This window comes from Rana temporaria, chromosome 4, assembly GCF_905171775.1.
Source record: "Rana temporaria chromosome 4, aRanTem1.1, whole genome shotgun sequence".
In the NCBI taxonomy this organism is placed as follows: domain Eukaryota; kingdom Metazoa; phylum Chordata; class Amphibia; order Anura; family Ranidae; genus Rana; species Rana temporaria.
Genome location: NC_053492.1, coordinates 143508606 through 143535739, shown reverse-complemented (window position 1 = coordinate 143535739; position 27134 = coordinate 143508606). Strand labels below are relative to the sequence as shown.

The following is a 27134-nucleotide window of genomic DNA, read 5'->3' as shown; positions in this document are numbered from 1 at the left end:
GTCAATCACCTTCTCTCACCATAGGAACGCCCATTCCCCGGATTCTTCAATCATCGATAGCACAGTGAGTACGGGCATAAAAAATGTAAGACCGGCATACCGTAGCTCGCGCTACGATGCCGAATTTAATGGTCTAATAAAAAAAAACTTTTTTTTTTTTTTTAACAGGGTGAACCCCCGCTTTAAAGACTGGTGCCCAGGATTGGACGGCATAGTCAAGATGCGGTCGGAACAGAGTCTTGTAGAGTGGGAGATTTGCTTGATGTTCTGCTTTAACTGTTCTGACAGTGTTAGTTTAAAACCTAAAGTTTAAGTCTAACCAAGTTTAGTATAAAGATCCTCCATCCATTTTTTATTGCTCACTTTCTGTCCCATTGACAACAGTTTCAACTGACAGGAAGTAGGGGGAAATATGAAACAGGGACAAGACAAAAATAAAAATCTGATGGGGGTTCTAGCCTTTCCTTCTACTAAAGAAGAGCATTTTAATTTCAGTATGTGTTATTTGAGAGTCTCTCACACTCTGTCTGGTAAAACATTGTCACAGGACAGAAAATGGGGACAAATCTCTTAATAGAGCCCCTGAGAGCAGTAAAAGGCTGACCGATATTTAAACTTTCCACAATCTAAAGCTAAGAAAAAATGTTTTGTCTGAACATTCTACAAACTGATACAGCATACAAAAGAAGGGGTGACCACGTACCGTAATCCTCCATGTACACTTGCTATTAGGTGGGTAAACTCCAGGAAATCCTTCACTTCCCAGTAGACCACTTTCTCCGGTTAGATTTCCACCACAGGAAAAATGATGCCTGTACGGAAGAAAATGTAATTGAGTTCAAGAAATTAAAGTACCTAGCATTGACAGAGAAAAGTAAAGCGTTACGTGCAATAATACCCCTTTTGTGGTGAGAAAACAATAGAGAACACATTGGCTAATTTAATACATTAAAAGGGCAATGCCAACGTATTAATGCACCATCTATAGCAGCAAGTCAGATTTCACATTTTACAACTGTTTACATAAGTCTGTGTAATGGAAACTATTACTGCACTTTGCCCATTGTACATTCTACCGCTCTATACCCAGTATGCCAAAAATCAACATCTGTACTGCATAGCAGAGGCGACTACTACACATCTATGATATACGCAGCCATACACTATATTGACTGATGTGGGAATCAGCCAATAAATGTATTAGAGTGATGAAGAATTTAAAACAAATGAGTCAGACAAACATAATCTGTAGCTTTGGATGAATTTTATAAAATGGTGTTTAGCCACTTACATGTTAACAACCCTAGAATTCAGGTATGTCATGAGGCATTACTTTAGATGTATAGATAATGTTCTTTAAATAAAAAATATCACTGAAATCCATGTGAAGAAAGACAGATCAGGTCAGCATAAACTGTCAAGTTTGCTTTGGCTCTGAACGGTCTTTGGAGAATAGGCAGATATTGGATATTTTATTGCGCAAAGGCTGACAAACTTGGCAAGTTTATATAAACATTTAATCATCTCACTTCACGGGAAAAACTGGGTAGCTTGATTCACGTATGATTTGAGCTCAGTTTTCTGTCTTAGTAGGAGCAAGAAGAGCTGTCAATGTGACCATATGTCATTGTACACAGCGTAGGATGTCAGACATAAAAAACACAGCCACTTGGGATCTAATAAAACCCAGGCATATTGGTCTTAGGTTTCCTTCAGTCAAATGAATGCAAAATGTACATGTGTATATGAAATCTGACCATAAACTTCTAGTAAACTGTTGTATAAATTGACAGCCAGATCAAGACCTGTAAACATAATACAATTTATGGGCCTCTAGGACATCTTTACCTATTTTAGGATCAATGAAGTTCAAATTATTTGGTGTGCTTGGCAGTTCCAATAAATCGAACACAAAGAAACGCATTCAGTAATGTCCATGTCAGGGCCTGGAATTACAATGACTCTGCTTGCTGAGCCACCTGGAATGCTAGACAGTTATTTGGGCAATTCCTTGAATGATCTTGCTCTAAAACTTGTTTGAACCTTGACCTCCCCCATGAACTTCCTGATTTAGGCCATATATCTGCACTTTCTGTTTGCCAGATTATTGTTCTCCCTCCAGCCAATATCTCTATTTTTCCTGCTGCTGTCCGTATCTTTGCTGCCATTTGTTACCAACCTTTGGCTTGTTCCTTGACTACACTTCTGCTTAATCCCAACCTGCAACCATTTGTTACTGACATTTTGGCTTGTTTCCTGACTACGCTTCTGCTTGATCCCTACCTGCTATATCTGCTACTGGACCCCGGCATTCTCACCTCCTGGAGGGGCGATCTGGTACTAACATGCAGCAAAAGTTATCTCCAGTATGAGGAGCGCTGGTGAATACTGGTTACTACGTAGACTCTGCACCTTAGGGGAACCCATATTATCAGCCAGAGTGACCTTCTTGTATACCTGTCTGGCTTGTCGGTGGGTGATGCACCACTACTATAGCTACTGGCCTCTAAGCCTGACTCCAGACCGTGAGAGTCCAACTCCAACCAAATCATTGTTTACATTTTTAATAGACTGGGGAACCTTGGCAGATTTTTTTTTTGCTACCAGTGACACTGTGGGGACTAGGGAGGCCTCTCATCAAATTTCTAATACCAGGAACAGGTTTTATTAGAACATAAGTTCTAACCCTTTCCCAAACTACATTAAAAAGGTGTTTTGTTGCTTGTTTCTGCCCTCATTGACACGCTGCAGGTTACAGAGGTAATAAAAACCTGGAAAAGATACAGTACCCTTCCTGTACTCTGTTCAAAAAAGTTTTGTGCTGAATTAAATATGCATACTGCATGCATTGACCTTCTTTGAAATAATAGTTGCTAGCTGTTAAACTCTTCAGGGTGGCAATACTTTAAATCACTGATCTGGAACAAGCATTTAGTACAATACGTCAGAACTCCAGATTAGAATAGTTATAAACCCTTGGCACAAAATATAATTTAAGGCCACAGCTTCACATGACATCCAAGCATCTTCAGGAGCTCAGCCATAAAAGACCCCAAATGTTCTTGCACAAAGGGTTCCTTTTTAAGTCAAAAGCCTGATAATTCATGTCTGGATAAATGGCAGCTGATTTTTATATCTCTTAGTAATTATACCGCTGATGGTGACATAGCTGCATCAACATTCCCAGATTTGACTACTTGTCGTAGTTAAAGACATTATAAAGAAATTATGGTAGACTGACATTCCTCCTGTTGTAGAAGCACATGAAATGTCCATGGTGAGACTGAAATCTCTTGCAGGGATACAAGGGTATAAGAAACCAGGAGGTGATTTATGTCAAGGGTGTCATCCAGTTGGAATAAACCTTCCCTTATGAACCATGTAGGCTAGGCAAAGTCTCCAATCCCAGAGGACCCATATTACATAGAAACGTGTCGGGTGGAGCTAGAGCTGTTATGTCAACACGCACAGCCATATCAGATGGACCCACGGCTGTACTTTTGGTTGTGTAAACCACTTGTACATTTCATCTACATGTAAGTGCAATTACCCATCAATTAAAAAAAAAAAAAATCTTTTACAGTAATGCATTATGAGGCTTTTCCCTTTTTATGCTTAATATACTGTATATCCATGCTGGATAGGGTTGATTCAAGTAGAGGCTAAGGCCGCGTACACACGACCGGTCAAAACCGATGAGAATGGACCGAGGTTCATTTTCATCGGTCCAAACCGACCGTGTGTATGGCCCATCGGTCTTTTGTCCTTCGGACCAAAATTTTAAAACTTGCTTTAAAATCAAACCGATGGACCGCTGACAGATCGGGCCAAACCGATGGTTAGTACACAAAAGCATCGGTTCAAAACCCGCGCATGCTCAGAATCAAGTCGACGCATGCTTGGAAGCATTGAATTTTGTTTTTTTCAGCACGTCGTGTGTTTTACGTCACCGCGTTCTGACACGATCGGTTTTTGAACTGATGGTGTGTACACACATCAGACCATCAGGCCACTTCAGTGGTGGACCGATGAAAACATCTCATCGGATGAACCGGTCGTGTGTACAGGGCCTAAGACGTGCATTCCTGTTGTGGGGACACCGCTGCTGTATGTTAAGGATGGGGGTTAAAAAGTTATTGGAAGGTCTGATGGTGAGAGTAATCTCTGTAGTCTGGTAAGAGGCCTTTAACATTTGAGAAGCACCTTTAGCACTGGAGCCCTTTTTTTTTGTAAATTATTTTTATTAAATAAAAAAATAAGGTAAGGTTTACAAAACAGAGCCTATTCGGTATACCCAGGCTTTCAAGCACACAAATTAGGTAATTAGCAACCAACCTAAGGAAACCTGTCCCAAAACTGCTGATGTACTCCAAGCATAAGTCAGGACACAACTCTCCCACAGTATACCAAGCTAAATTAGTATAAGATAAAAAGGAGCAAGTCAGAATTAATTAAGGGGGAACTACTGTTGAGACAACAGTATCCCTGTACTCCGTCCAGATGGCCCAACATACCTTAGAAAATGTATTAGGGAAAACTCTAGATTCATATGTGAATTTGTACAATGGTATCATTTTATTAACAACGGACTTCCAGAAGTCTAAAGTAGGGGCCTGAGGAGATTTCCATTTAAGGAATATAGACTTACAAGCATACAATAATAGCAGGCCTATCAACATTCTCATGGTCCTGGAGGTAGCTAATAGATGGACCAGACCTAATATACAAACATTAATAGACAAGGGTAACAAAATGGTAGTAACAGAACAAATACATCAAGAAATTTCAGTCCAAAAAAGTTTAATAGTCTAATACCCGGGGAATCGCAAAATACATGTAAAAACGTGGCAGGGTCTTCTGAACAGAGCCAGCATGTAGATGAGTGTGAGAGGAAAGTCTTATATATTCATTGGGGAGTAAGTTAGATTCTATGAAGAATTTTAAATTGTATTTACCTATCCCTGCCTGAAACTAGGTGCAGTATGGGATATTCACAAACATCTTCCCAGTCCTCCGAGTCCAGCTCCGGGACCTCCACACGCCAACAGGACAGAAGCTTATCAAGACCATCGTGTATAGTGGGCTAAAGGTCCTTATAAATGGTGGAGAGAGGTTTATCTAGGGTTTCCTGTAAAAGATACTGGTTGATTGCGAAGTTGCAACTGAAATGCATGATGCAGCTGGATTACAGAACAGGTACGAGTTAGAGAGAGAGAGAGAGAGAGAGGATCTGAAGAACACCCCTGAACAAATTTGTCTGAGGTATTTTATCCCTTTAGAAGCCTATATATTAGGATCTGGGATCAAAGAGAATTGTTTGAGGGAGGGGTTGAGCCACAGCGGTGTATGGGGTGAGAAATTATGAGAGGACAATCGGTGTTGGGATTGCCATGCCTTTACAACAGATTTCATGGAAGGTGGTTGAGGAGCCTCTATATATTATATTGCGCAGTGGCAGCTGGTGAGTTCTTCTTTTGGGGGGGGGCAGCAAACAAACAGCACCCCCCCAGCGGCAAAGCTCTAAAACAGCACCCCCCCCAGGCTTGTGTGGCGGGGCTGTGGTGTCCTCTCCTGGAGTAGGGGCAGCAGGGGCTCCTGTTGTAACAGACGCTCCGCGCGCCTGTTACTTCCTATGGTACCTGGCGCTTTTATCGCTGTAGTGCGTTCCATGCTGAAGCACATGCGGCGCTCGCGCAATGACATCATCGCCGGGCGCCGTGATGCGTTCCAGCCTGGAACGCGGAAGTGCGCCGCTAACGGCGCTTTACTGGAATCAGTGCCAATGCACTGCAGCTCCCCACTGCCTATAAAGGCATTAATATTAAATAGATACTTCGTTCTACTATTGCTACTCTTATGCAACTAGTAGTTGTCTCAACAACGCTTATTTACTACGTGCTGACATAAGTGCTACTTGTAAATGGGCCTATGCCCTAAGTTGCGGAACATGTTCGCCTAAACCTTCTATGCTTAGGGTTGACGTATTCTCTATCTTCTCCCTTAGTCGTCTAATGCACAACGCTATGTAATACTCATAATCACTAGCGTACAATTGTGCATTGCAATCTTTTAGTGCATACTATAATTTTAAATGCTAAGCTCTGGTCGCATGATGTAATGCGTCCATCCTTAGTAGCTTAACGCCTTTCTTTATATGACAGAGAGATGATGTAGAGATCCCCCAAACTCCTGGTTGTCACATAAAGAAGCGCATTGAAATCCTTGCTAACCGCAGTTGTGGTTCACTCCGTTCACCAGTGCTGTTACACCGGTGTCCGCTCCTCAAGCTTCCTCCTGCCTCCTGATTGGTGGAGAGAAATCTTTTATAAAACTCCCCATAGCAGAACTTTAGTAAGCATTTTTTTTCTATAATGAAAACCTTGCGATCAGTTAATATAGATATCAGACTGCTCCAACTTACAAATCCTGAATACTGGAAATAAACAGAAGCTCTAATGTAAAAAGTGCCCTGTCCCTTTAAATGTCGAATAAAATGATAAATCAATACCAATAACTGAAAGCCTTTTCAAAGCATGGACATAATTCATAAAGGTGAATAATCAGTGAAAAAAATTGTATTTTGTACTTGTCATCGTCTATGTGAATTAATACCCATAATTGGTACAGTTGCAAAAGAAACACAATTTTCAATACAAATTAAGTACTATAAAAATGTCATATCAATAAAAATAGATACAAAAAATGTCATATTAAACATAAATATAGTCCATATAGTGACGACATCCAAGGTGCCTTTCAAGTGCTCAAAAAATAAAAAATAAAGTGCTTCAGTACTATGGTTTCACCTCCCTCTCTCCCTCAAGATTAAAGATTAAAATTAAATGACTACCTTCTATACAATACATACTTCTTCATGCCCCACTGTGAATTCCCAGGAAATATTGTAGACAGTTTGAATCTGCAATAGCCTCGTTCCTATGGGGTGCAAAGCAGCCCAGGTTTAGGCTGCCAATTCTACAAAGACCATGTACGCAGGGTGGGTTGTCTTGCCCTGATTTATTTGCTTATTAGATTGCTGCTTTGCTTACCCAGGCACACAACTGGTTGACAGCAGATGAAACAAACCCTGCTGTGGTTCTAGAGACAGCATATCTTGGTTCATACGAAGCCTTGTGCAATATCAGTGGCGGCCCATCCATAGAGGGCGAATGAGCGCTGCCTACCCTATCCATGTGTCCGGCCCCTTATCTACATATCAGGGCACTGGACTATGGATTCCAATGTGGGGTGGGTGTTTTTTTTTTTAAGCACCTGATTATAGCAAGAGGCTCTAACAGGCTTCAAAAAATGCCCTGCGCTCTGAGCCCACCCTTTTATGAAGCCTATAAGAGTATCAGCCTAAGCCTGGGCATCTTTGCACCCAATAGGAACAGCCTTGCAGATTCAAACTGTCTAAAATATTTCCTTGGGATCCACAGCGGGACATGATGAAGTATGTATAGTATAGAGGGAAGTCATTTCATTTTAATGAGATTAATCCTTCCCATGAGGGAGAGAGGGAGGTGAGACCATAGCACTGGAGCACTTTTATATATTTTTTGAGCACTGAGCACTTGAAAGGCACCTTGGATGTCATCACTATATGGACTTTATTTATATTTAATATGACATTTTTTGTATCCATTTATTTTTATTGATATGACATTTTTATAGTACTTAATTTGTATTGAAAATGATGTTTCTTTTGCAACTGTATCAATTATGGGTATTGATTCACATAGTCGATGACAAGTACAAAATAAAAAAATGTCATTGATTATTCACCTTTATGAATTATGTCCATGCTTTGAAAAGGCTTTCAGTTATTGGTATTGATTTATCATTTTGTTCGACATTTAAAGGGACAGGGCACTTTTTACATTAGAGCGTCTGTTTAAATCCAGTATTCTGGATTTAAAGAACTTTTGTAGTTTATTAGGTCAACTTTTGTTGACCTAATAAACCTTTAAACGACTTAATTCCAAAGTGAATATGCAAATATTGTATATGTATTACTAACCAAGGAATCCAAACAAGATTCCTTAGAAAAAAAAGCACCTATAGGTATATCATGTGTTGCTTCTCTTACAAAAGTTATTCGTAAAAACTATTGAAATCGAAAAACACATTCAGCGCCATACCTTAAACAATAAACCTTACATATAATTTCAGACAACCATAAACAATATAATAGCTGGCCAATTACCATAATTACCCAGGGGGCTGGTGCCCTCTAGTATAAGAAACACCAGTCAGTCAGTCTCCACCTCTTCCTTATTTTTTTTTGTTTCATTTAGTTAAAGTGATTGTAACGTCTCTTTTTTTTTAGTTAAAGGGATTGTAAAGGTTTGTTTTTTATTTTCTAAATAGGTTCCTTTAAGCTAGTGCATTGTTGGTTTACTTACCTTTTCCTTCAATTTCCCTTCTAACAGTTTTTTTTGTTTGTTTTCTTTGTCTGAATTTCTCATTTCCTGTTCTTTCTCAGTAAGCTGTTCTGGCTGACTAACCCCCAGCCAGAACGGCTCGGGTGATGGGGGCAAGCTTACAAGCCATAGAAGTCAATGCAAAACAAATTAATTTCTTTCCATTGACATCTAACCCCTTTTGATATGCAAGTGCTTTGGATTACGAGCATTCTTGTGGAATGGATTATGCTCGTAATTCGAGGTTCCACTGTATATGTCTAATACCTTCTATATATAATTCAAATATACTACTGGATTCTGGTTCTAAGATGTAAAAAAGATGTAAGATGTTATTTAAATTATTTATTTTTTTGGAAGGTTTGTAATTATATTTACAATTAACTGCAATTGTAAAGAGAGTTCGGACTGCATGATTGTTGGTTTTGTAAGAGAAATGTCTAAAAATTTATAAAAAATTATTGGACTGAAAATGATTGAAACAGAAAATAGCCAATTTTCCATAAACATTTTTAGTGATGTAAACAAAATATTAGATGAAACATACAGGTCCTTTCACACGTGCGGACCGGTTTTTAGATCAGTTTTTTATCATCAGTTGATCCGTTTTTTCATCCGTTTTTCATCTGTTTTTCATCCATTTTTCATCCGTTTTTCATCTGTTTTTTTTTTTTGTTAGAACTTTATTTTTATTACATATTTTGATGAAAAACGGATGTTAGCAGATCGGATGTTAAACGGATCGTCCGCTAACATCCGTTTTTCGTCCGTTCCGTTTTTTTGACGGAAGAAAAATAGGGTTTTCTTCCGTTCAAAAAAACGGAGCTTAACGGAGACAGATGTTAACCCCCTTGGCGGTAAACCAGAGCGTGACTCGGGGTTGATTTTTTATGCTAGGATCGGTAACCCCGAGTCACGCTCGGGCTGGACGTGCAAAGTGTGCAGCGGCGCGGCTTACCTTTCGCTGGATCCACAGGCAAGTTACTTACCTTGTCCCTGGATCCAGCGATGCCACCCCGCTGTGTGAGCGAGCGGGTCCTCCTCGCTCGATTCACAGTCTCCCCGTGTGCCGCCGATCTCCGTTCCCTGCGACGTTACAACGCACGGGAGCGGAGAACGGCGCCAAATTCAAAAAAGTAAACAAACACTTTACATACAGTATACTGTAATCTTATAGATTACAGTACTGTATGTAAAAAATACACACCCCCCTTGTCCCTAGTGGTCTGCCCAGTGCCCTACATGTACTTTTATATAATAAAAAATGTTCTTTCTGCCTGCAAACTGTAGATTGTCCAAAAGTGTCCCTTTATGTCAAAAATGGTTTTAGATCAGCTAGAAAACAGCGATAATAAATTACAATCACTTGCAGAAATGTGCGATAGCGATTTGTGGGGAAATTCGTCATAAAAAAAAAAATTAAAAATGACAGCGACAATTCTGCAACTGAGCAAATTTCAGTGATTTTGAGTTGATTACATTATTGAATAATTTTTATTATAATTATATTATTATTTGTTATAATTATTTATTATATTATAATTTATAATTTTGTTTTAAAAAAAAAAATCATACCCGGGATGCCTACAAGACTCTTGTTTGGTCAGATTTAAGTGAGTTATTCCTAAAAATTACAGGCCTACAGTATAAAACGCCAAATTTCCTTGCAAAATAATTGTACCGCTTTTGGTACGTAATTCCAGACAGAATCATACCGCCAGGGAGGTTAACGGACGTTAGCGGATGCTCATCCGCTAACGTACGCTATCCCATTGGAAAGCATTGCAGTCCGTAAACGGACGTATGAAAAAATGGACGAACGGTCCGCACGTGTGAAAGGACCCTAAAGCTGAATTCCGTCTCCGCACACTGAAACTCATTTTAAAATGTACCATGTACATAAAAACTGACAGCACCTAAATTAATGAGCGAGTTTTGTCCTGGCTGTAGTCCTTCTTAAATCACTCAAGTCTTCTTTGTTTGTGTCGATGAAATAGGCATGTACACTGCAGCCCAGATAACTCCCAGGACTAATCTTTACATCCCTCCATACATACATCATGGCCCTGCTTTACCAGCTGACAGACTAAAGAATGTTATTTTAAAAAACCAAATTGGGAACTCCCATAATCATGGCATTTCAGTGATTTCTAGGTTTGTGTAAGAATGAAAAGATTTTTAAGTGTTTCCTTATGTTACTCTATTCCCTTCCTCTCCTGTCATATAAGACCTCCTAATACAAAGTTCATACCCCCTGTCTGTATAGAAGCAGTGGTTTGTACTACATATTTCCAGTCCAGATGCTGTATGTAACCAGGGTTAACCATCAGACACAAACAGGGAGATAGCATCCATCTGATGTTGCGGTTATGGAGATGTTTTCTCATACACCTACACCTCCCACATAAAATGAGGTCACCAGCAGCTTCCAAAAGATCTTTCCAATCTCGAAAGATGAGTCAACTTGTAACATCACTTTGCAAGATTGCAGTTTTCTCCAGAAGGGTCATTCATTTGAAGCTACAGGCAGTTTACACCAGGGACGTAGATATGGGGGGGGGGGGGGGGTTTGGCGGTTGAAACCCCCCCTCCAGAGCGTTTACACCACTTTCAATGGAAATTCCCTAGTAAACGTGAACACCAGCACATATGAACTGAGCATTCACACTTTCCACAGCCAGCTTTATAAGCAACAGGACAAGCTTGTTTCACCATTATTCAGTGCTCCACTGAAAAAGTACTACACAGCTTGTATTTTGGATGTAATTACATGTAAAAATTGAAGTTGCAAATGTAGGTCCCAGGGTTATGAGCGTAACCCAAGGACAATTTTTTTTAAACTCTGGTTTTAAGATAAAAGACTCTAAAAAGTTCACTTGTTTACTTTTATTGGAAAATATAATTTGTAGGTTTCCTGGGGCAGCATCAGAGTTTTCCAATTGTAAAAGCCCAAGACTGCTCAGGGCAATTGACATGATGGATCAGAAGCACTACATTGCGGTGGACGCAGTGCAGCAATAGGACAGTTCCAATGTTTTTACTTATGTGACTTGATCACACATGAACAAATCTATTATTATGAAGAACTATTTACATAAATTCCCAATAGATTTGATTAGGGCATACGGCCCCCATTCAAATGTAAGCACCTGAGGGGGTAGGGTTATACTGTAACTTAGATTAGGACAGAGGCTAGGGAGAGAGGGCTGTTTATTAGCCCATTTATGCTCTTAAAGCGGGGGTTCACCCTATATAAAAAAAAAAAAAAATTTTTTTTTTCCCTCTAGCATTAAATTCGGCATAGTAACGCGAGCTACAGTATGCCTGTCTGTATTTTTTTATCCCGGTACTCACTGTGCTATTGTACATTGAAGATTCCGGGGAATGGGCGTTCCTATGGAGAGAGAAGGTGATTGACGGCCGGCCCTGGCACGTCACGCTTCTCCGGAAATAGCCGAAATAGGCTTGGCTCTTCACGGCGCCTGCGCATAGCCTGTGCGCAGGCGCCGTGAAGAGCCGAGACCTACTCCGGCTGTCTTCGGGGAGCGTGACGTGCCAGAGCCGGCCGTCAATCATCCTCCCTCTCCATAGGCACGCCCATTCCCCGCGGGAGTCGGAATCTTGAATGTACAATAGCACTGTGAGTACGGAGATAAAAAAATACAGACAGGCATACTGTAGCTCGCGCTACTATGCCGAATGTAATGCTGCACTGTTGTTAAGGAGGGTGAACCACCGCTTTAAAGAAAAAAAAGAAGCAAATAGACCGTTCACGTAGCAAGGGAAGTTGCACTTTGCAAGGGAATTTTCCCCAGAGCTTAGTAAATGAGGTGAAGTTCTGTTGACCTACATGTATACTTCAAGGAAGGCAGGTAAAGCTTGGTAAGGGCATGGTCACACCAACTGCTGCATTCCAATGCAGCGGCTGGAGTGCGATGCTGGCAAGATCTCAGTACATCACACTGTTTCTTTTTTTTTTTCAAACTTTATTGAAATATCACACAGACATCTCATAAAGTTGAACTGCTGGTTGTGCAGTGCAAGGCAGTGAATTGCCTTTACAGTGCGCTGCGGTGAAAAAAAGTGCTGCATGCAACACATTGAATTGAACCAATCACACAGGAGACAATGTATTTTTCCTTGTCATGTGGTGGGACTATGCTGGAATAGCCACCCAGCACAGTCCCACTGCACATGATGTGAACAAACCCTTATGCTGCGTACACACAAGCGGAATTTCTGTCGGAAAAAAGATGGTTTTCCAGATGGAATTCCGCTCAAGCTTAGCTTGCATACACACGGTCACACAAAAGTTCTCTGAGAACGCGGTGACGTACAACATTACGATGAGGTGAGAAAATGAAGTTCAATGCTTCTGAGCATGCGTTGAATTGTTTCAGAGCATGCGTTTTTTTTCTCTGCGGAATTCAATACAGATGATTTTTTCCGTCAGAAAAATTGAGAACCTGCTTTTCGACGGAAAAAGTCTGATCGGAATATCCAATGATAAGCTCCCATCAGACTTTTTCCATCGGAAATTTTGACCTTGTGTACGTGGCATAACGGTTCAAATATTCAATTTATTACAAAAATCTACACAATTATAAGGGTTTTAGACTAAATATTGAGATTTGAACAAACCCATTCAAGACTGGTATTCTTCAAAATACACAAGTAATGCCGCTTCATAGCATCTTGACCAAGGGCTCCAAATCCTGAGGTTATCAGATATGAAAGTCAAGGGCTAGCCTGCTGCTTCCAACCTTCTGCGACTCCTTGAGATCGAGGCTACTCATTAGCTAAAGTAGCTTTCAGTATGCTCAGTATTCTCTAAGGGCCAGATCCACGAAGCGCGGCGCTTCTTTACGGCCGGCGTCTTGACCCGGCATAAATGACGTTTTTTCTCAACGGCGCATGCGCCGTTTGTGGGGGTATCCCAGTGCGCATGCTCGAAATTAACCCGCAACAAGCCAATGCTTACGACGTGAACGAACGACTTACGCAAACAACGTAAAATTTTCTAAATTCGACGCGGGAACGACGTCCATACCTAACATAGGATAGGCCTCATATAGCAGGGGTAACTATATGCCGAAAAAAGCCTTACGGAAACGACGTACGTTCGTGGACCGCCGTATCTAGCTAATTTGCATACTCAACACGAAAATCGACGGAAACGCCACCTAGCGGCCAGCGTAAATATGCACCTTAGATCCGACGGCGTACTAAGACGTACGCCAGTCGGATCTAGCCCAGCTTCAGGCGTATCTTGTTTTGTGGATACAAAACAAAGATACGCCGGAGCAAACTAGAAGTTACGCCATGTATCAATAGATACGCCAGCGTAAACGCTTCGTGGATCTGGCTCTAAATATCCGTGGGTAATGTGCCAAAGCTGCAGCATTTGGAATTTTAAAAGCACTGTTTTATTGTGTATAATGCATCCTTAAACTAAACTTGTCACAAACCTGAGCGTATAAAACTAAGCAGATGATAAAAATGTATATGCCATCATTAACTTTGAGACGAAAGCTCTTGTCAAAACTTTCAGTAGACCCAAAAGGTAAAGGCAGCAGAAACGTACAATATATACCCCACGCTTCCATGCAAAATATCCAGCTTGCCTACCGCTTCCCTTCTTTCAAGCCTCTATGTTGGTCAGAAAGTCCTCCCATCACAACGAAGGATGTTAACCTCCCTGGCGGTATGATTCTTTCAGAAAAAACATGCTGAAAGCGGTACCATTATTTGCAAGGAAATTTGGCGTTTTATACTGTAGGCCTGTAATTTTTAGAAATAACTCACTTAAATCTGACCAAACAAGATTCTAATAGGCATCCCGGGTATGACATTTTTTTAAAAACAAAATTATAAATTATAATATAATAAATAATTATAAATAATTATAACAAATAATAATATAATTATAATAAAAATTATTCAATAATGTAATCAAATTAAAATCACTGAAATTTGCTCAGTTGCAGAATTGTTGCTGTCATTATTTTTTTTTTTTTATGACGAATTTCCCCACAAATCGCTATCGCACAATTCTGCAAGTGATTATAATTTATTATCGCTGTTTTTTAGCTGATCTAAAACTATTTTTGACATAAAGGGACACTTTTGGTTGCTATGGACAATCAACAGTTTGCAGGCAGAAAGAAACGTTTTTATTATATAAAATGACATGCATGACACAGGACAGACCACTAGGGACAAGGGGGGGGGTGTGTTTTTTTTACATACAGTACTGTAATCTATAAGATTACAGTATACTGTATGTAAGGTGTTTGTTTACGTTTTTGAATTTGGTGCCGTTCTCCGTCCCCGTGCGTCGTAACGTCGCAGGGAACGGAGATCGGCGTCACACGGAGGCACTATGTGAATCGAGCGAGGTCCCGCTCGCTCACACAGCGCGGTGGCATCGCTGGATCCAGGGACAAGGTAAGTAAAAAGTGCCTGTGGATTCAGCGAGGCGAGCCGAGACTGACTCGGGGTTACCGATCGTAGCAGGAAAATCTAACCCTGAGTCAGTCTCGGGAACACCGCCAGGGAGGTTAAAGTGAAGGACTTGGCATGCTTGAAAGTTGAGTGGGGTGGACCAAGCTCTACCTTTACAGAAAATGTTGAACTTTGTAACTTCAGCTGTCTAGATCTCTGGATCTATGGATTATTTTGACACCCATCTTTTACACAAGGTATCCTATACTTATGTATTTTTCATTATATGCTCAGTTTACTGTTTGTCAAAGGTTTATTTTAAAGTGATTCTAAAGGAAAGATTAAAAGAAAAAGCACACGTTATACTTACCTGCAATGTGCAATTATTTTGCACAGAGCAGCCCAAATCCCCTTTTTTTTGAGTCCCCCCACTGCCAGTCCTGGCTCCTCCCCCCTGCCACGTGTCGCCAATAGCAAAAGGCTTTTTATGGGGGCACTCAAGCAGGCTCACTCCTGAGCCACGCTCTGCATGTCTATTCACACACAGAGGGGGTTATTTACTAAAGGCAAATCCACTTTGCACTACAAGTGCACTGCAAGTGCACTTGGAAGTGCAGTCGCTGTAGATCTGAGGGGAAGATATGAAATGAGGGGAAGCTCTGCTGATTTTATCATCCAATCATGTGGATGCTAAAATGCTGTTTTTTATTTTCCTTGCATGTCACCCACAGATCTACAGCGACTGCACTTTCAAATGCACTTGCAGTGCACTTGTAGTGCAAAGTGGATTTTCCTTTAGTAAATAACCCCCAATGTGTGGCTTGCCCCCCCGCCCCCACTCTCTCCTTGTTGGCTCACTGGCTGTGATTGTTAGTAGCAGAAGCCAATGGCTCCTACTGCTGTGTGAGTCAATAAGGAGAGAGAGACCCGGGAATGCCCCTGCTCTCATGTACATCTCTGGATTGAGGTGAGGCTCAGGTAAGTATAAGGGGAGGGGGCACTGCGAAAAGAAGGTTTTTTACCTTAATGCATAGAATGCATTAAGGTAAAAAACCTTGAGCCTTTCAAACCACTTGACAACCATTCACAACACGGCACTAATCTAAAAAAATACTAGATGCTAAGATTTTGATATGCACACTTCTCAGATAATGCTGAAGGAAACTTCTTTAGACCAGCAGTTTTAAAAGCAGACACAATCTAGGGCATTGTATAGGTAAGGGGTCTCAAAACTTTCTAAGCAAAGGGCCAGTTTACTGTCCTTCAGAGTTTACGAGGGCCGGACAGTGGTCAGTGGGAGTTGAAAAGGTCCTGACATTAGTGGGAAAAATTAACGCCCCATTGTTTGTTTCAGTGGGAGGAATTGTGCCCCGTCATTGGGTCCCATTGTTGGTGTCATTGTGAGGAATTGTCCCCCATCATTGGTGTCATTATAAGGAATTGTGCCCCATCCTTGGTGTCACTGTGAGGAATTGTGTCCCATCGTTGGTTTCATTGGGAAGAATTGTGACCCATCGTTGATGTCATTGGGCCCTTTTGTTGCTGTCGTTGGGCCCCATTGTTGGGGTCAGTAGAAGAAACTATGCCCCATTGTTGGTATCAGTGGATGAAATAGTGCCCCAATGGCCAGATAAAAGCAATCAAAAGGCCGTATCTGGCCCAGGCCGCAGTTTGGAGACCACTGGTATACTGTAGGTGATCATGACTACCTAATTTTATAATATTTGCCTATGTGCCCTAATGTTAGAAATATAATATTTTGGAATTTAAATTTTTTTGCTTTTTTAAGGCCTGATTCACACCTATGCATTTTTTGTGCTTTTTGCATTTTGCAGATTTGCACTACAAAACATGCTCCATGGGAAACCATGTTGAATGGACTGTAGTACAAGTCTGCAAAATGCAAAAAGCACTAAAAATGCATAGGTGTGAATTAGGCCTAAAGGTGGACTCCTCTAAGCAAAGAGCACTGTATCCATTATATTAACATAAAGAACTCAACAAAAAAGGTACTGTATTTTCCGGTGTATAAGGCGGCAGGGCGTATAAGACGACCCCCTAATTTTACATATTTTTTTTACAGTTTTTGCCTATACTCATTGTATAAGACGACCCCCCTGACGATGTCTTATATCTCCTTCTTGCTGGAGCTGGAACCATAGCGCGCTGAGCCAATCACGACGAGCAATGTATTCTATTAATAAATACATAGCCTGCTTGCATTGGCAGAGGCTGTAACATCATCAGCCTGTGCCTCTGACTCTCAAAGCCAATCCGAACAGGCCACTGTATGTAGCCTACTTGGATTGGCAGAGGTTGTCACTCCAATCCGAGCAGGCTCTGTATTCAATAATAGAATACATCGCTCGCCGAGATTGGCTCAGCGGTATATACTGTATGTAGCTGAAGCTGTAGCCAATACTAAAGCTACATACAGTATTACTGCACACCCAGCGGGCATCCGGCAGACTGGCATCTTATAGCAATTTGCATTTTATACCCGGCGTATAAGATGACCCCTGCTTTTTGGACTTTTTTTTTAAGTATAAAAGGTCGTCTTATACGCCGGAAAATACGGTGGCCCGGATTCAGATAGGAGATACGATGGCGTATCTCCTGATACGCCGTCGTATCTCTAAGGCCGGCCGGTCGTATCTATACGACTGATTCATAGAATCAGTTACGCATAGATATGCCTAAGATCCGACAGGTGTAACTGTGTTACACCGTCGGATCTTAGGCTGCAATTCCAGGCCGGCCGCTAGGTGGCGCTTCTGTGTCTTTTACATGTCGAATATGCTAATGAGCATTTACGCCGATTCAGAAACGAACAACAGCCTGACGCTTTTTTTTTTAAGTCGCTTGCGTTCGGCGTATACTTACCCTTGCTATGTGAGGCGTATCCTATGTTAAGTATGGCCATCGTTCCCGCGTCGAGTTTTGAATTTTTACGTAGTTTGCGTAAGTCGTTCGCGGATATGGATGGACGTAATTTACATCCTACACTTCCCCTAGCCGCAGAATTTGAATTCCGCCGGGGGATTTACGATACGCCGCCGCAAGTTTTGAGGTAAGTGCTTTCTGAATACAGCACTTGCCTCACAAAATTGCGGCGGCGTAACGTAAATGAGATAGGTTACGCGGATCTAAAGATCCGCTAACCTATCTGAATCTACCCCGGTATCTGTACAAAAAAGCGATTGGGTCGAGTTCCATAAGGTGAAAAGTAAATGGCGCAAAAACGTAAAAGGAAAATGAACCCGGATTTAATTTGACACATTTTCTGTAGCCAAACATACATAGCTGAAATTGATCCTTAAAATCCATACAGTCCTTTTATAGGTGCACAACGCAAAATGCAAAACATTAGTAGCAGATGTTCTATTTCTTATAAGACCCTTCACGGAAAGGTCAGCTACGCTGTACCAGTTCAGTTAGGCATTACCTAGAACACAAACCGAGTTCACATGCTGTGTAATAAAATCGAATAAAACAGCCAATGGAATTATCTCACCTGTAAAGTGAGTCGAAAGATAATTAATGGCATTAAAGTGACATTTTATGAGTGGAATTAATTCAGAGGCGGTTAAAAGCTTTCACACGTTGATTGCCAGGCTGGATCACATATACTTTGCTAAAGAATCAAATGTACAAAATGCAACTTAATACCAGTTCATGGGAGCGAAAGTACCACTTAGTCTCGCACTAAGAAACGTGATACTAAAGGAGTGAGGATTTTATGTAATTCTGGGTTCCTTGCACTTTGGGAGGAAAGGGAGTGCGGTATAATGACCAATTGCAGATAGACTTTGGTTCCTAGGAGGTATTTGGCAAAGCCAACACAAGGAAACATCAGCTGTAATGGAATATGTATATAGAGAGCGCCAGCACGTGTTATTACCTTCCCAGAGCTTTGCAAGATGTTCTCCGCAGGTAGAAGGAATGCAAAGATCGGGGACAATTGTAGGATGAGAAGCAAACTGGATTAATGGAAGTGTTTGAAGAAGAAGCAGGATGTATGCATGCTATACACATCTAGGCAATTGCTTGGGAAAAGCAAACAGCATGCACACTCAAATAACAGCCAGAACCACTATACTATGAATAAAGATAAAACCCCAAGAAGAAATATACCTAAATCGGACTTGGTTTTTAAAACATACATTATTTATTATGATTCACTAAGATACTTAAAGGAGTTGTAAAGGAAAACATTTTTTTTTGCTCAAATAACTGTTTACAGGGTATAGAGACATAATAGTTAACTGATTCCTTTTAAAAACGATTAAAAATAGATAAAAATCAATCATATAATGTACCTGTAGTTTCGTTTTTGCATGTTATCCTGCCTCTGTGCTGTATAGACCCATAGAGAAGTGATAGAGAAGTGATGGTTTGGAAAACAAAACTAGAATCTCCCAGTACTGTGGTGATCAGGAAACAGACAACCAGGAAGTGTCCAGAACAGAGAGGAATTACAGCAACATCAGAGCAAAAACGAACAATGAGGACATGAAACCAGGTCTGCAGTAAGGTAAAGGAAGCTATTTAGCTAAAAAAAAAAATCCTTTAGTGACCCTTTAATGTAACATGACAATAAACAATTACTGATACAGATTGCTGATTTTATGTGTGATTATTTACTTAAGCTCTGTTTATTATACAGTCTTAAGCAGGGCTTTTTTTCTCAGAAAATAGGTGCAGGTACTCCCACTTTTGAGTCACCCCTGGTCTCCGCCCCCTAACCACCTCCAAGCACTGTCCATTGGTTCAATCTCCTACCCACCTCTCTGTACTGCCCCTTTTCAAGAGTAAAGAACCAAAGTATCATGTTGGCGGCTCTAGGTCAGGGCCGGCCTTTGGGGTGTGCGAGCTGTGTGGCCGCACAGGGCGCCATGGGCAACAGGGGCGCCGTGCGGCCATCACAGCTCGCAGAATATGAGTCACAGTCAGTTACTCACATGATCATCACAGGAGTCCGACTCCTACGAGTCGCAGCAGCAGGCGCTGCCTAGTCCCCCTGCGCGCTTCCAGGTCCCCCTGCCCTGGGACTGGGTGAAGAGCAATGCATCGGCTGCGGCACCTGAAAAAAAATGGCTGCTGCCGACCTCGACACCTGAAAACTCTCGGGTATTCTCGGGCAGACGGCGCATGCGCAGTGGCGTCTAAGTGTCGGGTGGCGCCATTTTTAAGTGCATAGCCACACCATCCACCATACATCTTTGTGTATGTTTAGGTGACTAGGGGGCGAGGGGTGAAGATGGGGGGGGGGGGGGCGCCACAGGATTAGCTCGTACAGGGCGCCTGAACACCTAAGGCCGGCCCTGCTCTAGGTAATTTGTATGGAATTTATTAATAGCGTAAAAAGCAGTAAAAAAGATTCCCTGCAATTAGCAACAGTATACCCCCCCCCCCAATCAAGCAACAATAGATCACCCAGCAACAATAAACTCCCCACAAAAACGCCCCAACAACAATAGATCTTCCAGCAGCCAGCATCAATAGACCAGCCAGCATCAATAGGCTCTCCCTCAACTGTAGACCTCTTGCAGCAACAAATGACTCCCCCCAGCAACAACAGATCACCCACCAGCAACAACAGATCACCCACCAGCAACAACAGATCACCCCCGAGCAACAACAGATCACCCCCGAGCAACAACAGATCACCCACCAGCAACAACAGATCACCCACCAGCAACAACAGATCACCCCCAAGCAACAACAGATCACCCCCGAGCAACAACAGATCACCCCCGAGCAACAACAGATCACCCCCGAGCAACAACAGATCACCCCCGAGCAACAACAGATCACCCACCAGCAACAACAGACCTCCCCAACAACAAATTCCCAGCAGCAATAGATCCCCAGCATCAATCTGCCTCCAGCAAACCACAGCACCCCTTGTCATTACATACATTCAGTGCTGTAGGTGCCGGAAATGCGTTCCCCCACATTCCAGCTGAAAAAAGCCCTGGTCTTAAGTATTTTAATGAATCATAATATAAGATATTTGTTTCAAAAACACACACACACACTATCTGATGTCACATATACAATGTACGTGAAGGCTAGATTCACACTAGCCAATGCCCTGAAAAGCAATCTGAGGTGGACTGCTTTTCAGCCCATGGCTAAGCAACCGCTGTCAGGCATTCAGGAGGTGATCCTGTAGCCTTTCCTTTTTTTTCGTTTTTTTTTTTTTTTTCTGCTGATTGCTAATTTAAAGTAGGGATAATGGATAATAAAGTTTTAGGCTCACGGCTGTGGTGCAGCCCCATTGATTTGAATGGTCACGTTTTACATGCAACTCGGCATTATCAGCATCCCCCACGCAGAATGTCTCCCAATGTTGTTGTGTTTACAAACTTTTTATTGTATAATGACAACATAAAATAGCAAACATCGATAATAAAGTAATATCAATAGACATTGAGTTCACAAAAAAATATGGGATCAGAAAAAGGTAAATACCATATACAATTGTTTGTGAAATCTTAAAAATCTATATGAAGATAAAATATGATATATGAAACAATAGGTATAGGTTTAGCCTCCCAAGGTAGTTGTTTTGCTTTATAGAAGGGCAGCCATGGGGCCAGTAAAACAGTGGATAGGAAAGCCTTAGATGGGTCATACAACCAACGGGTTTAACGAAAGAAATAGAATCGATTCCCCCATCTACACATTCAGGGTGGATAGGGGGAATCCCTTCTGCGGAGCTATTGTATTCTGATTATGGGGAGAGTTCCCAGCCTTCAGAATACTCCCATCAGCACTGCCAGCTACAGCTGGTTGCACTGATCACTGATCAAGCTGATATACAGATCGACTTATGTACAACCAGCCTGCCCACAGATGGATCGAAATTCAGGTGGTCCTGTCTAAACCGGTTGAATTTTGACCTATCTATGGCCAGCTTTAAATAGTTCTTGTAGCTAACAATGGTTTCTGACTATGTGAAGCAAGTCAATGAGCACAGAGGGCCAGATCGGCGCAACGTATGTGAGATACGCTACGCAGCTGTAACTTACTTTTGGCTGCTTTGAATCCTCAAAGAATTTGCGCCGTAAGGTACGGCGGCGTAGTGTATCTCTGGCGGCAGAATTCAAATCGGCGATTAGGGGGCGGGTTTCATTTAAATGAAGCGCGTCCCCGCGCCGAATGAACTGCACATGCGCCGTCCCGAAATTTCCCGGCGTGCATTGCGCTAAATGACCTCGCTAGGACGTAATTTTTTAAACTTAGACGGGACTTACGTACATTCCGATTCACGGACGACTTACGCAAAAAAAAAAAAAATTCAAATTTCGACGCGGGAACGACGGCCATACTTAACATGGCAAGTCTAACTATACACCGCAAAATACCAGCTTTAACTATACGCCAGAAAAAGCTGACTAGAGACGACGTAAAGGAATGCGCCGGCCGCTCGTATGTTCGTGGATCGTCGGAAATAGCTAATTTGCATACCCGACGCGGAAAACGACGTGAACGCCATCCAGCGGACGCCGAAGTATTGCATCTTAGATCCGAAGGCGTACAAAGCCGTACGCCTGTCGGATCTAACCCAGATGCCGTTGTATCTTGGTTTGAGGATTCAAACTAAAGATACGACGCGGGTAATTTGAAAGTACGCCGGCGTATCAGTAGATACGCCGGCGTACTCGCTCTGAGGATCTGGCCCAGAATGTTTAGCATGTGCTCTGGAAGATCAAGATTAACTCTTCTCAACTTTTAACCCTGGAGGTACACTTAAAGTGATTTTCATGTCTCAGGGAAGTCCTACTAAAAACGACTATCTACAGCTTATGACAGACCATATACTTTTTTAGCAGCACCCCAAATTATAAGAGAATTATGTTAAGTAATAGTCATCAAATGGAAATGATTAAATGCAGGCATTAGCAACTGCAAGGGCCCTTTACATTAGCGGACAGCGGAGATGTGACCTCTTACCTTGGTGGTTGGCCTTATTGAGAATGGCTGACATAAATTGTACATTAAAAACCTTCCTTTGTAATGGGGCTACCCCTTCACTCCAGGGGAAAAAAAGACTTGGGGGCAGATTCAGAAAGATCGGCGTAATTTTCGGCGGGCGTAGCGCATCTCATATGCGCTACGCCGCCGTAACTTAGAGAGGCGAGTACCGTATTCAGAAAGAACTTGCGCTCTAAGTTACGGCGGCATAGAGTAAATGGGCCGGCATAAGCCCGCCTAATTCAAATTATCAAGGCAGTTGGCGTGTTGTATTACAATGAGCCGTGACCTCATGTAAATGAGGGGCCGAACGAACAGGGCATGCGCACGCATGCTCAGAGTCACGTCGCAAATACAATCTAAGATACGTCGGCCCAATGCTTTGTCGACGTGAACGTAAAAAAAGAACGCCCAGCCCCATTCACGTACGACTTACGCAAACGACGTAAAATACGACGCTGTTCCCGATGTTTCCGACGTCCATACCTTAACATGACTTACCCCTGCTTTATGAGGGGTAAACTTACGCCGGACCGACGCCTTATGTAAACGGCGTAGCTATATCCGACGGGCGCAAGTACGTTTCTGAATCAGCGTATCTTGCTCATTTGCATATTGGACGCGTAAATCAACGGAAGCGCCCCTAGCGGCCAGCGTAAGTATGCACCTGAGATAGGACGGCGTAAGAAACTTACGTCAGTCGTATCTTGGACAAATTCTGGCGTATTTGATTCTTTGAATCAGGCGCATAGATACGACGCCTCACATTCTGGAGATACGCCGTCGTAAATCCTTTGTGAATCCGGGCCTTGTTTAGGATTAGGGTACTGGAAAAAGCAGTTTGACATACCCAATCCCCTGCTTCTCTGGCAGCTGGTTCTCGCCTCTTTTCCCCTATGCTCTAGCGGTACCTTGGCGCCCTCACGTCCAATACATGGCTATGGACCCTGCATTGCACTTGATGATGTCAGAGGGCATCAGATTCCTGGAGTGTGTGTGTGTGGGGGGGGGGGGCTGTAGGGAACGGTTTAGAAGTGTGGCATGCAAGAGCGGAGGATAGGGTAAGTAAAACTGCTTTTCTTGATCCCATAGATGCATTTAACCCTTGTTTCACAGAGGCAGCTCACTGCAAGGGGGATATTCACTTTTCCTAGAGTTCAGCTTTCACTGAGTCTACTGAACGAATTAGCAAACAAGAATCATACATTTCATATATATTTATATACATTTACATGCAGTATTTGTATACTTTATAACTTTATATATATTTAATAAAGTGATGCTGTGCAAAATGTAGTATCCTACAGCAACATTGTTTCATCATTCATCAGTTTAGAAAATAACAGATGAGTTCAGTAACCTACAGCAACCAAATTTCACCCATTTATAAAATGACAGGAGAGTTTATAACCCCTAGCAACCACACTTCATCCTTCAGCCATGAATAAAAATAAAGGACAGGGGAGTTTATAACCCCTAGCAACCACACTTCTTCCTTCAGCCATAAATTTAAAAAAATGACAGGGGAGTTTATAACCCCTAGCAACCACACTTCATCCTTCAGCCATGAATACAAAAAAATGACAGGGGAGTTTATAACCCCTAGCAACCACACTTCTTCCTTCAGCCATAAATTTAAAAAAATGACAGGGGAGTTTATAACCCCTAGCAACCACACTTCATCCTTCAGCCATGAATACAAAAAAATGACAGGGGAGTTTATAACCCCTAGCAACCACACTTCTTCCTTCAGCCATGAATACAAAAAAATGACAGGGGAGTTTATAACCCCTAGCAACCACACTTCTTCCTTCAGCCATGAATACAAAAAAATGACAGGGGAGTTTATAACCCCTAGCAACCACACTTAGGTAAATTTAGTATCCTATAGTAACTACATGTCATGCCGCATACACACGACCGTTTTTCATGACGAGAAAATGCAATTTTTTAAATCGGTCATTAAAAACGGTCGTGTGTAGGCTCCAGAGCATTTTTCTCGACGTGAAATATGGCCATTAAAAATGTAGAACATGCTCTATTTTTTCGACTATTTTAACGTCGTCATTTTTCACGTCGTGAAAAATAGTCGTGTGTACGCTTTAACGACGGGAAAAAAAACGTGCATGCTCAGAAGCAAGTTATGAGAAGGGAAATTTGCATAATCAAGCCCAAAGGATGGCGCCATTCAAATGGAACTTCCCCTTTATAGCGCCGATGTACGTGTTGTACGTCGTGTGTATGCAAGGCAGGCTTGACAAGAATCACGTCGTTTTTTTCCATGACATTAAAAACGGTCGTATGTATGCGGCATTAGTCTTCAGCCATTAAGAAACTTAAAATATATGAATAGTAACCTATAGCAACCGCAATTCATCCTTCAGCCATTAGGCTGCATTCACGCCTAGACGTATGTTACCGCGGCGTATTTTGCCGCGACAAATTGCGGCGTTTTGTCCCGTGATTTGCCGCGACAAAACGCGGTAAAATACGCCGCGGTAACATACACAGGAGGGGTGACAACATTGTCAGCTATGGCCGAAAGCCGCCTGAAAAAAAGGTCCGGGACTTGTTTTCAGGCGGCAGGCGTACGGCGTTTGGCGTTGAGATGTGAACCATCTCTATAGCCGACAATGTAATCTCACCCCTCCAGCGTATCAGGGGCTGCTGCGGCGTCGCACTACAGGCGTATATACGCCTAGGTGTGAATAGGCACTTAGGAACATGACAGTTGGGCTTAGTAACCTACAGGAACCAATTACATCCTTCATTCATTTAGAAAATCACAGACGAGTTAAGTAACAATATTTCCTCCTTCAGCCATATAGAAAATGACAGTAGGGCTTAGCAAATCAATAGAAACTGCATTTGTTCTGAATTAATTTAGGAAGTGACAGTTGACCTTAGTAACCTACAGCAACCACGTGTCATCCTTCAGCCATTTAGAAAATCGCAGATGAGATTAGTAATTTATAGCTACCATGTTTCACCCTGCAGTCATTTAGAAACTGACAGCTAGTTTAATAAACTATCACAACCACGTGTTAACCTTGAGCCATTTAGAGATGGAAAACGGAGATTGGTAACCTATAGCAACCGTAATTCATCCCTCCTAATAATGTCAGACACGTTAAGTAACCTATAGAAATCATGTGTCAGTCTTCACCTATTTAAAAAATGAAAGATGAGATTAGTAACCTATAGCAACCACATTGCGTCCTTAGTTAATTTAATAAAGGACAGTTGACTTTAGTAACCCACAGCAACCACGTGCCAGCCATTTCTACAATGACAGATGAGTGTTCCTGGTTGCAACACCAGATAAACCTAATAAAGTAAGAGGAAGGTTGGGGAAAGTAGTCTGGTTTGTCATGTATGATAAGCAGCATATTGCTGGTCTGTAGATTGCTCATGGCAGTGGAAGGGTTAAACAGAGGAGAGGGGTCCCAGATCAGCCAGGTAGTAGTGGATGGGCAGAGCGGGCACAGTGGGTTCGGGTGGTACCCCCAGGATGTGTCTCCTTACCTCTCATTGGGTTGCTGTGCAGAGCTGTGAGCAGCCAGGAGCAGGCAGGAGAGCAGCACAGTGAGTTGGTTGCTCATGTCTGTCCCTGCAGTAGTCCCCCCCAGTAGTAAGTAAGGATGATGAGCCTACAGGGGTTTTATAAGGAGGATCGCCCTATAGCCTGAGCCTCTACTCATTTCCCTCTGGGAGGTTCTCTGGCATAGACAAGCTCCAGATGAATATCCCATTTGTTCCTACAGTCCTGGGGAGGAGGGGATCCAATTCTCCCTAAAATCTGATCCTCCCCTCTCCTCCCCTTTTAGCTTTTTTTTTTTTTCTTTTCAAAGGCTGCCATTAACCCCTTCACACCTGGGAGCATCTGCCATTGCAATCATAGGTGGCTCGAAATAAAGGAGGAAAATCCATGTGTACTGTATTTCATGGGAGGATCATTCATTGTTTGGCCAGCATTCCAGCACAGGCAGAGCAGGCTCCAGCATGGAGACTTGAGAATGACACCTATGTCTGAAAAGATGTGATGTACACCACATGCAGCCAATCATTCAATGTAAACAGAGACTACAGGCTACTGGCTGGAAAATATACAGAGAAAAGTTACAGGAGCAATAGAAGCATCTCAATAAAGATAGCAATGTGCAATTTTTCTCTTGTACCCATGATCATATAAAGGCGTAGCTCCTAACTGTCCCTGATTTCGAGGGACTGTCCCTGATTTGGAGCAATGTCCCTCCGTCCCTCTTTCCTCCTCATTCGTCCCTC

At 42.2% G+C, this 27134-nt stretch overlaps 1 protein-coding gene across 1 annotated transcript in view; it reads right to left on the bottom strand.

The window, feature by feature from the left end:
• The window catches only part of PCOLCE2 (procollagen C-endopeptidase enhancer 2), an 88813-nt gene extending 62209 nt beyond the window's left edge, over window positions 1-26604 (bottom strand). Inside the window, exons 1-2 of the mRNA XM_040349113.1 lie at window positions 26376-26604; window positions 704-812 (exon numbers count right to left, since the gene is read on the bottom strand). Of these exons, the coding sequence (XP_040205047.1) occupies window positions 704-812; window positions 26376-26452 (186 nt within the window). The 5' untranslated portion in view covers window positions 26453-26604. The remainder of the gene's footprint in view (window positions 1-703; window positions 813-26375) is intronic.
• Window positions 26605-27134: the final 530 nt, after the last annotated feature.